General features: G+C 36.8%; 1 protein-coding gene across 1 annotated transcript in view; it reads right to left on the reverse strand.

The window, feature by feature from the left end:
* LOC103514953 overlaps nt 1–11,833 on the reverse strand; it is a 35,839-nt gene extending 24,006 nt beyond the window's left edge. Inside the window, exon 1 of the mRNA XM_026827790.1 lies at nt 11,465–11,833. Within this exon, the coding sequence (XP_026683591.1) occupies nt 11,465–11,557 (93 nt within the window). The 5' untranslated portion in view covers nt 11,558–11,833. The remainder of the gene's footprint in view (nt 1–11,464) is intronic.
* Between the last annotated feature and the right edge of the window lie 1,364 nt (nt 11,834–13,197).

Consider the following 13,197-nt stretch of genomic DNA (forward strand, 5'->3'; position numbering starts at 1 on the left):
GTTGAACCGGACGCGTGAACGGCACGCGGATCTACGGTTCATATATTCCTCGACGGTCTTTGTTTCACTGTAACGTGGACCATTGTGGACAAATATATGTTGTACGACAATGTCTTGTACACAAAAGGTAGACAATAGTGCTTTCTAAACTTAAGCGACCGATCTTTCTTAAACTCATACTGCAATCACCAAGAACCTTACATAATAATCTGGTTAATGATCAGCCTCCGTGACTCGTGTTTGTGTTTGATGTTTGTCCATCATATACAATACTGGATAACCTCAATAATTATTGCGGGTATTGAGGAACACGTACGCGTATATCCTTAAAAAGGATGTTGTCATACAAGAACAAAAAAACAACACCAGAAAAAAAGTAATAGATAATAATATATAATAATAATAATAACCGGCCTGAGCACGCCAGTGTGTATATTACACGAAACATTTCGACGCATTTTTACCCCTATCATAACTCCGTCAATTTTCAATGTAATCTCACGAAATTTGGACCATATGTTAGCCTATACTTCCTTATTATACCTGCGAAATTCGAAGTTCTAGCTTTACCGGAAGGGGTAGAAAAAAACGGTTTGAAAATCCCTTATTCAACTTGGCAATGTTTTTCCTTCTCAAATTAATACCTAAATACAGTACCTATTATTAACATGAAAATAAAAGGAAAACATTGCCAAGTTGAAATTGAGAGAAGGTTGAAGGAATTGAGATCCAGCATTTTCAGCAGACACGAGAAATTGGGAATGCAGACTTGGCCTTAATTTTCTGATCTCAGCACTTTTAAGGGCCGACATTTTTGGATAGGAACTTGGCCTTTTTTTCACATTTGTGTTTTTGTGGGGGATTTAGATCACATGGTAAATTTAATGATAGGAAAAGAGATGAAAGAATTGTAGCCCTATAATTTTCCGTGTGAAATTATTTTCAACTTAAAAGCTTTTAGTTTTATTTTAGTTTTGTTTTTATTCCATTCGATTTAATTTTGTCTGATAATAATTATTAACTGCTTCATTTTCAAAAATTTCATCATCACTTGCGATTTGAACTTGACCGCGGATCTCTAGAGCTGTATTTTCCATTTGCATTTAGGTGCTGGGTCATTAGGAGAACACCAGAAAGCAAAATATTTGCAAACCCTTCGAAATATTTGCAATTGAATTTCGAGCCAAACCTTCTGCGTGGCAAGCAAGTGCGGTGCCCCTGTGAACCTTTAAGATATTTTTCAGGAAGGGCTCAATTATTCCTAAACTTTGTGATTCCCTTATGTCAAGTTATGTCTTATGTCCCTATGAGAATTCCATATGCAACACCCAATCCTTCCAACACCATGTGATAGGTGCCATGCCTATCTCATGGACACGGAAAGTAAGTAGGTATGCAACAATTTAAGCCATGGAAAAAAAGACACATTTTCGAAATTTCGGTACTTAGTGCTTGACTCATTCAGGATTAACATTCGTGATAGTTTCACATGGTGACATCTTAAGATAATTATCATAGTTCTAATCGCAAACCATCTTATCACATGTAGTTAACCTATATCACGTACCTCTGCACAGCACGTATGAAGCTCTCTCTAACGGATTTCATGGCTCCTAATTAGAACCCATCGTCCGTAGCATCTCAAGTGAGACTAACACAGACGTGTGGGTTGGAAACATCGTGAGTAGCGATTATGAGTAGCGGTCGTGAGGAGCGAAGTAGCAAGACATAGTGAAACTCAACACTGAAAGTATGTATAGGTACTTTTATTTATGCATAAATAATTACATATTTGTAATATGTTGCTGGAAAAAATATAAAAGAAGAAAGAAATTTGAATATCTAGGACACATTCGCGACGAAACTACTACACTAGGGACATACTACGGGATGGACCGCAGGATTCTCTTGTTTCATTGCTACGAAATAAAATGGCGATAGTACAGACAAACTTAAGATAATCCTGAATAATGCTTATTACTTTCTATGTTTATACCTACCACTCAAATATGACTAAAGCTAAAGTACTAAAGAGTCCCTTTACCTCAGAAGTAAGTCCTAGAATTATTATTGTGGTCAACTTCTCTAACAATGTTGAGGAAATTCCATACCTCAGCTGGAACTGAAGACACACCCTCCTGCTTACCAGGTGAGCATCTTGACCACTACACCGAGGCAGGTTTGCGGTAACAAGGCAACTGAATGCAAATTTTGCCGAGATAAAACATGGGCCTTACTTCAGTTACTTCGTTCAATGAATAGTTTATCTATCATACCCAAGTGACTGACCATAGGTAGTGCCAAGATGAATCATAACAAGTTAGTACGCTTATTGCTAACCTACCCTCTGTTGATCAGTGTATGTGGGAAGGTAAACACACAATAGGCAACATGATAGAACAAACGAAGCGAAGTCTAAAGCCCGAACAGCCAGGCTAGTTACCTTGGAGGGTAGCGCATCTACCTTGTAATCGCTAGGTCGCAGGTTTCCCACCCGGGGCAGATTTTATCCTGAACCAATAAGGTTCATTCTGGCGGAACGGCTGGCTTTCTCCTGTTCTGCCTTTCTTCTTTCTTCGCTTTCAGGACGATAAGACCTTAGACATTATAGTTCCTCTTACCAAACCTCTAAAAAAAAAAACGAATATCCGAGAATTATCATCCTAAATCTAAATGAACACTTCTTCTTGGAGAGCTCTACGATTCAATGAACCCCTAGAAGTTTGTAAGAGCGCGGAGCACAGTCCAAATTTGCATACCATAATTGACGTTTACCTCCATTTAAACATGGAAAATTGTAAATATCTCCGTTGATAGTTAATTACTCGCTAACTTTGTTAATCAGGCTCGCGATGAGAAATATTCTCACCAACCAGCGGAACCTATCAGCCTACAATGATATAAATATTCAACTAGGCGTTCACGGTCAATTCCAGTGACCGTAACAAGTAAATACTTCCCCTGAGTTGAACAAAGTTAAGGTGCGATCTCACTGAGGCCGTTCACTCACTATCAGGGAGATCTGACAGGTACGCCTGAACAGGTCCACCTGTCAGGCGTTCGGCTGGCCTCAGGAGACGCCAGTCTGAGAAAACATGTAGCATGCTGTACTGACGCAGGCTTCAAGCTTGAAAACCATTTCAATCGGCGCGCGGCGACGAAGCAACCCAATTGTCAACATGAGCAGTATGCTGCATTCAAAGATTTTGTATTTGATTCATATAGTCTTGGAGCAAGCTACATATTGCCTTGAAGCATGGTTCACTGCAGCATGCATGTTGCCTCGGTGTAATAGCACCTTTATATTATGTAGGTCTGAGCCGAAAGATATCAATTCTTTTCATAACAAACCTAGACCTACTCTGACGCTTCGGATTTTCACATAAATGAATAATCAACAGGGCAATTAGCTACTAAGTAATACCCCGAGTGTTGGTTTTTATTACCTACTTAAATAAATTATTCAAATTGCAAAGTTATGACCGTACAGGGTGTAAGATCAAACAAGATCTGAGTTACTACAGTGTACAGTTGTTTTACAACAGCGGAATTCTCCAAATATCTTGGAAGGACCGTATCAAAAATATTCAAATCCTATTAAGATAAATTTGAAGAAAGAGACAAAGATCTTGAATATCATGAAAATCTGCAAGACCTTTGCGAAGTAGTTCGGGAAAACATACAAGTTGTTTATTTCATAGAATTCATAGACATTGTTACATATCGATTTCTTTCCTATTTCCATCATGAAGAAAATCACCAAACTTTCAGCCTTTTTGGCTCTATATTAGACTCTATACTTTTCACCACAATTTTGATGGTAAGTTTAGGTAGGTAGGTAGGTAGGTAGGTAGGATTTTTTTTATTTTATTGTTCAGAACAATTCAATCTCGAGCTCAATAAACTTTGAGCTGAACCCTCCTCGTCTAAAACTTTAGCAGAATAGCTAAAGTTTGTGTCGACTGAGGAGGGAACAGCTCAGGTCATTGGCAATTAATTCTTTCATAGATCTTCTTTCTTCTTATGACAATTGCTTCTTGTTCCTTTCGGGCTTTAAGCTTCAAGTATGTGGATGATCTTCTCCAGTTTTTTAAGCATTTTTGATTTCCATTATGGTATTTTCAATTTTGTATACGTACAATTTGTGTGAATCTTTTACAATTACAATTTTTCCATCTTTTTCTTGGGATCTCGTTTTGGAAGTGGAATTCACAAGTTTTGTTTGATTAGTAGACTACCTAAACCACCCTGTAGTTTAATGATGTTTATGTATTTATTCCTGGGATAATAATCCTTTTTAAAGGTAAACGCCATGATATTAGAATATCTCATTCATTCATGATAGCATAGAGTATTAATTCATGTTGATGATAAAGTAAAACCGCCTTCATTCATAAATATTTTCAAAGTCGTAACTCAAAGAAAAACGAAGATTTTGTTCTCCCCTTAGCTCGAGAAAACAGGGTGGGTTTCATCAATGACAAAGTTTATATTCCAGAACTTTGCTAATTAAAGTCATCTCCAATTTACTTGGCATTCGGTTCACATGTCAAAATCAGATTAACATTATTAACATTCTGTGGTAAACAAAACAGTAACATCTCCCACGATGCCAAAGTTCAAATGTCTCAAACCTCTTTCCTCTTTGTTCTAAAGCTAAACCGACTGAACTTTCATTTGGTTCTCGAAATCACATGGTTTCCACTGATCTTACTCAAAACAATAGGGAATCATGTCGAAAATCGGCGCTTCAGAAACAATAGCAACTATCGAGATTTTTAAATGAGGTTTCTACATTTTGGGAGTCCTTACGCATTTTTCTAAAGTTTTTTATACAACTTATTTTACAGTATTGAACAAATATTTATGATATAAATCAGTTTTTTTGCTTCTCTAGAACAGTTGGCCAAATGTTCGTTGGGCCCCGTTGTTCCTTAAGCTCCGAGACACCATGTTTGTCACGCATTGGGTACTAAGTGAGATCCACATAGATTTAGTGTGTGACATTTTGTATGTGACATGGATACAGAATTAACTTTACTCCTACTGAGTATAATAAAAAGTGCAATCACATCATGTGAACTATTCTGGACAGATGGACTTTTTCAAATTAACGATATTGCCATGGAAAATAAAGCCAAATAGACAGTTCCTTGAAGACAATGGCTTACCTTATTTTCTATTTGACTAGGGATAGACTATTTGACTAGGGAGGAAAATAAGGTAAGCCATTATCTAATTTGGGTGTCTAATATGAATCTAATTAATAATAATTCCTTGAAGACAACAACACGTCCATTTAGTAGAAAAAATTTCAGCTGGTACCCAAAAACGTTTAGAGACATGGTTAAAACATTTAGAGAAGGCTGTCAAAGTAATGAAAAGGAAATGCAAACTGTCCCCAATTTTTTTGCACGCCAGTGTATTTGATTTAGAAATTTCTAAATCAATTACCATACCTACAGCTTGACATTTTGCATCGTGCTGATTTCTGTTTACCGTTGTTATTTATGATTGCTTCAATTTTGTGTCACTTTCATTAAGAACTTGGTAAGAATCAAGTAGAAGAACGTCATTCTTTAGAAACAAGGAAGAACGGAAGGTAGAATGAGCTTATTTGAGGAACCAGTCTGTAGCAGTAGGTAACAAGAATGTTCCTGATGTCACATATGAAGACATAGTAGAAATCATGTTGGTTTTTAATAAAAAGTCCATCTTGAAGAAGAAGGCTCGGGTTTGAAGTAGTGTCCACACTATGGTCAATCAATATCGATCGACATCGCCCGAAAGTCCTGAAACACTTCCACGCTATGAACATTTTTTTATTCCGCCAAAATCCTTTGATTGTACCTGAGCCGTTACCACTACAGAATGTCGACTGCAGCCACTAGCCAACTGTAGTGTGGACGCAGCTTTGCAAATTTATATGAAAGTTATTGAGATTCAGTATGTGACATAGATACCGACATTACACACTATTTCGTACGTAAACTATGTACTACATAAGGAGACTATTTTCCTCTTGAGCAATTCTTCAAATTAGAGCAAGCCCATTTTGCTAATTGACCCTAAATCAAGAAACCTTACGCATATTATAAGGCCCTAAACCTCGTAATTTTTAATCAAAAGCATTTAATTTTATTCAATTATTCACAGTTAGATTACAAGCTCGGGTCCGCCAATCTATAAGAGCAATATATTCTGCTAGTATTCAATAGCAGGGGCGGATTCATGCATAGGTCCGGGCCTAGGGGCACACAGCTCTAACGGCACCAAAGAATCGAGCGGAGGAAGCCTTTTAAAATTGGAACCGTGGTGTGATTAGAGTGGATTTTCTGCTTAGATCAAAAATGGAAGCAAGAAACATTTTGGTTTATCTACTCTTCAGTATAAAGAGCACTCTTTAAAACTTTAGTTTAACACATGTTCCATCAGCTTTCCTAAGACGCCCGTGAAGATATTGGACCATCACAATATAAAATCTATGAGCAGTGTGCGCTCGTTGCCAATGTTAATGTCTGTGGCATGACAAGCTGGCACATTTTCTTTTTAACATACTCCAGTGCAAGGAAACGATACAATGCATAATGACATCAATAACCTATTACATTATGTCATTAAGTTTTACTAACGTGACAAAGAACTCCCTCCCCACAAGGACAAAACTTACATGTCTCGAGAGTTTGGAAATGCCAGTCCGGCCCTGATATTATCATTTATCATTTGCTATTGAGATGTCGGTGGATTCTGTAAGTCTGCCAAATGGAGTTTATTTATATTGATTAAATAATTAGCAGAGGACATTTTCCAAACGTCGATTTATACGGGATTTAAGATCTCTACCTCACCCGAGGGCGTAGCTAGCAGGGGATCTTCCCTTGAACTTATACAACATCCTCTGTGTTTAGCAAATAAGGGAATCATGTCGTCATTAACATGCAATGAGAATTTACTGATGAGGGGATGAATATCTTTTTCTATGAGGCATGGTTGAGTTCGGGATGCGGGATGAATGTCTTTTTCTATCAGGCATGGTTGAGTTCAGGCAGATAATATCTGATAATATTATTATTATCGATTGATTACTGTTTCTGTTGAAATGAAAGGATGGCTTAGCTTAGTATGGCCTTAAATTCCTTCAAGCGCTAGGTTATGTGTTTGATTCCCGCCCGGAGTGATCTTTATCCGAAACAGGTAAGGTTCGTTCTCGGAACGGCTGGGTTTCTCCTATCCTGTCCTCCTTCGATTTCAGGACGATAAGATCTCCGTTATTACAGTTCCCTCTATCAAATTTCTACTCTACAGACTCTACTGGTAAGTACCTACTCGATTAAAGTAGCTGCTCAGTTGTCTTTACGAGACTGAGTGCACCCGTATTCCAAACACAGAGCCGAAAAAGCTTCGACTATAGCGGGAACGGGAAATGAACCCGGGATCTCTGGTGTGCAAGCCTAACGTGATACGCTCTCGGTCGGTCACGACAGGCTCTCACAGTATAAGTTCTCTGCCACACGGTAACACGTTCCGTGAATGGTCGGCCTAGTGTAACTTTACGACTCCCTCGCAGCCTCAGGGACACTGCCTGGAATTGTTATTATTATCATCGATTGATTACTGTTTCTGTTGAACTGAAAGGATGGCTTAGCTTAGTATGGCCTTAAATGCCTTCAAGCGCTAGGTTATGTGTTTGATTCCCGTCCGCAGTGAACTTTATCCGAAACAGGTAAGGTTCGTTCTCGGAACGGCTGGGTTTCTCCTATCCTGCCCTCCTTCGATTTCAGGACGATAAGATCTCCGTTATTACAGTTCCCTCTATCAAATTTCTACTCTACAGACTCTACTGGTAAGTACCTACTCGATTAAAGTAGCTGCTCAGTTGTCTTCACGAGACTGAGTGCATCAGTGCACCCGTATTCCAAACACAGAGCTGAAATAGCTTCGACTATAGCGGGAACGGGAAACGAACCCGGGATCTCTGGTGTGCAAGCCTAATGTGATACGCTCTCGGTCGGTCACGACAGGTTTTCACAGTATAAGTTCTCTGCCACACGGTAACACGTTCCGTGAATGGTCGGCCTAGTGTATGAGCCAGCCCTGTTGTTCTCCTATGTACCGATGTACACCGAGGTGATTAAGTGACTTCTGCTTTCAACCCTGAGAATCCTAGGCACATCTCATCAAAATCCTTGAAAAGTATGTTTACAAAAAAACGCTGTAACTCATCGAAAAAAAAAAGTTATCACTGCAGTTCAAACGCTGGAAGATAGAGCGCACCACGTTCTATTCAAAAAAAAAGACTAAAATTTTTGAATAAAATCTAAAGGTGTGTCCACATAGAGTTGACCGGCCGTCGATTGACCGCCGTCGACTATGTGTGGACAGTGTGGACAGTGGACACACCTTTAGTAAAATAATCCGAGAGCTATGTATACATTTTTGACAATTTTGAAAAGCACCTTTATCCAAAACAATCTTCTTTGTTTGCACAAATAAGCAAAGCACTAAAAGTTTATTTCGTTAAGTTTGTAACTAGAAAACACAGATTAACATTTTTAACCATATTACTTTTTTCAACACAGATTAGTTATAATAAGGTTTTATTCAATTTATAGATTAATTATAATGAATAAATGAATTGTATTTTTAGTTAGGTACTGTCTGCGCTCGTATTTTCGTTTTAATTTTCGAAACTTTCGCGCATTCCAAAAAAAAATGTTCGCGCGTAATTTTTTCTTTTAGAAATTCACGTGGTCGAAAAAAAATTCGCGTCAACTCAGAACTTCTCGGCTTCAGCGATCACTCATCGCCCCGATCTACCAAAATCCTCGCACGATACGAATAGATCAAATAATGTGAAATGCATTTGCAGACCGGAAAGTTTAGACTGCACGATCGGCAAAGATCGGCTTGGTTCGTAAATCTCCGAGCAGCGTGCATTGTACTCGGATGATCTTGATCTTGCTATGGGATCAATGTTATCGTTACTATTATTGCTAATCGTTAACCTACTATAATAACGATCTAGTCGGGTGATTAAAACGATTGACCAGGGCGCTGCGGTCTGACCTACCTCTCTAGCTTTACCTTTACAGTTAGATTTGATTTTTCATTAAAGAAAAAACACTTGGCTTTGAGGAAAAAAACAGCGGTGTTTCACCGCAAAAACCATGGTATTTATTTCGTAGCTATGAAATAACTGCTACAATAGACGCATGTATTGTGGTCTGTGTCGTAGCATGTCCATCCCGTAGTATGTACGCCTCTCATCAGATGGACGAGAAGAGAAAGAGACACAATACTTCTTGATTGGGTGCTGAGTCAACACGAGATCACTAGAAAGATCCCCGTCCAAATATTTGTAATCAGAATACGAGTGCAATTTTTTTGTCGACGGAAATATATATATAACCATTTATTTGTTAACAAATACACAGTACAATTCAACATTATTATATATAATACATGTTATGGCTTACTCTTTATCCATGGAGCATTAAAAAAAATGATAAAATAAAAATAAAGCTCTGTATCGGACAAAGAGGAGAAAAAAATCAAATTTGGTTCGCAAAAAATCAGTTCTGTTTTGTGATTGGTTCATGGGGTCAACCACCTCAGAACCAGTTATAATTTAGAGGTCCTCACCTAATTGATTTTTATATCGAGAAAGAAACTTTAAGCATAAAATTTAGATCACATGTAAATTTAATGATAGGAAAAGAGATGAAAGAATTGTAGCCCTATAATTTTCCATGTGAAATTATTTTCAACTTAAAAGCTTTGAATTTTTATTTTAGTTTTGTTTTTATTCCATTCGATTTAATTTTGTCTGATAATAATAAATTATTAACTGCTTCATTTTCAAAAATTTCATCATCACTTGCGATTTGAACTTGACCGCGGATCTCTAGAGCTGTATTTTCCATTTGGAAACCATTTGTCACTAAAAATGTACCTATAGGTACATTCCCAATACTTTTGTAATTTTGTTACAAAAATTGAAATTTTTGCCACTACTACGACAGGAGTGGATTTTACCTATAGTTTCTCTTCAGAATAATCTAAAAGGTCGGGCGTCTTGTAAAATTCTAGTACTTAGAATAGAATACATACTGCCAGAATAACACTGAAAAATCTCTTTAGTCTCAGTCTAAAATAGATAATAGAGAGGACGTGATATCGATTGACATGTTCAAGCACGTTATGGTTATGAGGTTCAAGATTTGGTTGGTCCGAGAGTATGTCCATGAACTTGACACGTTGAGAGTCAAGTGTCAAGTCAGCTCATGGGCTCATTAAAATTCCACGAGTTGCACGGTTCAAGCTATAATTCAATAAGATTCTGTTATTCTAATACAAACTGATTAGAGAGGAACGGTTTGGTGATAGATTCTCGGAGGTAGCCACACACCATCAGGTTTTCCTTGAAGTTTGGACCGAACAATCCAAATCTTTAGGAAATCCTCAACATTAAATTTGTGGTGTATTAATTAAGACCATTTTGACTAAAGGAAAACAGTAAACACTCACTTAAGACAAATTTGAACTAAAGGTTTTTTTTTTTTTTTTATTTTTTTTTACGCGCCATCTTGGATTTCCTATGGTTTAGTACAGGCGCCATTTTAGTGGAGACCAATATCCGAGAAGCAGGAAAAAACATCGACAATCCCAGGATTTGATCATTTGAACCAGTCAGTTCTATTACAAGTCTAGTGTCTACTGGTAGAAACTAAGGTTGCTACTTGATCCCATTACCCATAGAGTACACACTACACACCTATACACGGTGTAATATTGTTATTAATTAAGTATAAGTAATTATGTAGGTACTCATTAGTCCGTCCTTCCTTTATTATTACTAATAATAAAAGGTATAGTGGACGGACTATTGTATTGAACAAGATAACACAGACGAAAGTCCATAACCATTGGGGTATATCCATTAAAATACAGATCGAGAGAAGGCCATTCCGTTTTATGTACATACTATTGTAGGTACATAGGTATAATGACGGATTGAAGACGTCCAACACCTGAGTGACCTGAGGGCAAGTGCCCTCAAGCCTCAAGGTGTAGTAGCCGTGGCTATTATCACAGGTCTTCTTCCACTTTTCCGTGTTAATACACGATCTTTTTCTGACAACCACGGAATTCTGTACCCAAGCCCAACTCGGTCATTGCCATCGATTAACGGACCTAGCCATCTGTCGATTAACGGACCTAGCCGACTCGATTTTGACAACAAGCCGACAGATGATAGGTTATTCTTTAAGAATTGGTCATACCAGACTAAGACAAGGTCATCTATGAAAAACTCGTCAAATTCACAGAAGGCGATAAAACATTGGTCTTTACATGATTTATCAACATTCTTGTCAATATCTACTGAAAAAGGTATTGTGTGGAGCACTACTTTACTCGTCTTTTAAAATCAAAAAGGTTGCTATATCACAGGATGAGCACTTACCGTGATTTGGTTGTGTGTCATGGAGGCTTGCATGGTGAGGATCAGAAGCATTTGAATCAGAATGGAGCAAACTTGACGTGCATTGCAACTCATAGTTGATACAAGCTCCTCATTCTCAGATCTGGCAATGTCTTTTGACTCTCGGGTTGCCTTGCCTCACGCATCATCTATTGTGCACGCGCAAACTCTCCACATGTTTGTGAGACAACTTCATTATGTAGTTATGTAGTCTAAAGTATTATGGAACTTTGAAAGAAATTTGACTTTACAACCATCTGATATCGTAAAGATATCAAATGTGAAAAAATCATCAAAGTACACTACTTGTAGTTGGGAAATTTGGCACTTGCTGATGCAACCTGTAAAACGATCAAGTTTACAAATAATGAAACATTATCAATTTCTTTTCAATTTAAGTAGCCTCACCTGAGATGCAGTCAGTAGTCAGTAACTAACATTTTAAGAGCCCCTGTCAATAGTTAATATTAAATCTTGTGTGTAAGCTCTAAGCCGTAGTAATGGTAAACCAAGTACCCATTGTACAGTTGACTTTACTTGAAGTTTGATCAGAACTAGAATCATTTGTTATTGATGTACATACATAGGTTTACCTTTAAATTTCCTTCAAACGTGAGAATGAGAACCTGCGATAATTTTATTGAACGAAGCGAGATCTGATTTTAACAAAATATAATGAGCAAATTTCCTCAGAACATGTTTGTCACATTTCATCAAATTCGAACAAGCCGTTCGAGAGTTATAGTGAAATCACCCATAAATATAAAAGGGATTTAGCTAACAAGCTGACAAAATTAAAAATTGGCCGGGTTAAAACTTAAAACTAATCGATCGACATCGATTTTGCCAACATATTAAATATTATCATAAGTATTTGGAATAAGTTAGTCACAAGTTAAGTAAGTTCTCACGTAATTATTGCCATGGATTTCTATGTGTTACGTATTATTTAGATATACAACTGAATTATAATAGATTATCTATAAGTATTAAAAACACTTTGTTTTTTAAATATGTAGACATTATTATGTTCGTTAATATTTTTTCTTTCAATTTAAGGCAAGACAAAACAATTTAATAAATAACATGTGAATGTGTTCTGATTATTATGGGTATCTAATAACTAGATAACTACTTGTTTATAATTGAAGCAGGAAAGTCACAGAAATAACTAACTAAATTATTGGTACCTAATAAAATCAATCGCGGCAATATTTATCTACAAAGACAGATCTAATTAACTATGTATTTTTGTTCAAAATAATCAATTACCTGACATTAAGGATCAAACTTTAACTATTTTTTCTCTTAGTAACTTCACTTTTTCATTATTTATTTTTTAATGGGTAAATTGTAAAAATGGGAATCATAATTTCTTTCATCAGAAAGGACGCGTGTCTAACTACAGGAAATAAACAGCACTGAATCAGAAAAACTTGTTTGGTAGTTTGGTTCCGATTTCAATCTGGAACTTGAACATAACAGAACTACCTTGGGCTTTCAGACTATTTTGATTTTTTTTGAACTAGAAAACTGCAGAGTAGATAACCTTAATTTTGCACTAAAACAAAATATGTTATCAAAAGATAAGATAATTCTGGACTAGAAAAAGAAAGTGAAAAAGACTAAAGGTAATGAAACATTTAATTTTTAGATGAGTAATATTTATTTATATTTTCTAAACAACTCTTATCTATTCTAATTATGTAACCTAT

This window comes from Diaphorina citri, unplaced genomic scaffold, assembly GCF_000475195.1.
Source record: "Diaphorina citri unplaced genomic scaffold, Diaci psyllid genome assembly version 1.1 scaffold1249, whole genome shotgun sequence".
In the NCBI taxonomy this organism is placed as follows: Eukaryota; Metazoa; Arthropoda; class Insecta; order Hemiptera; family Psyllidae; genus Diaphorina; species Diaphorina citri.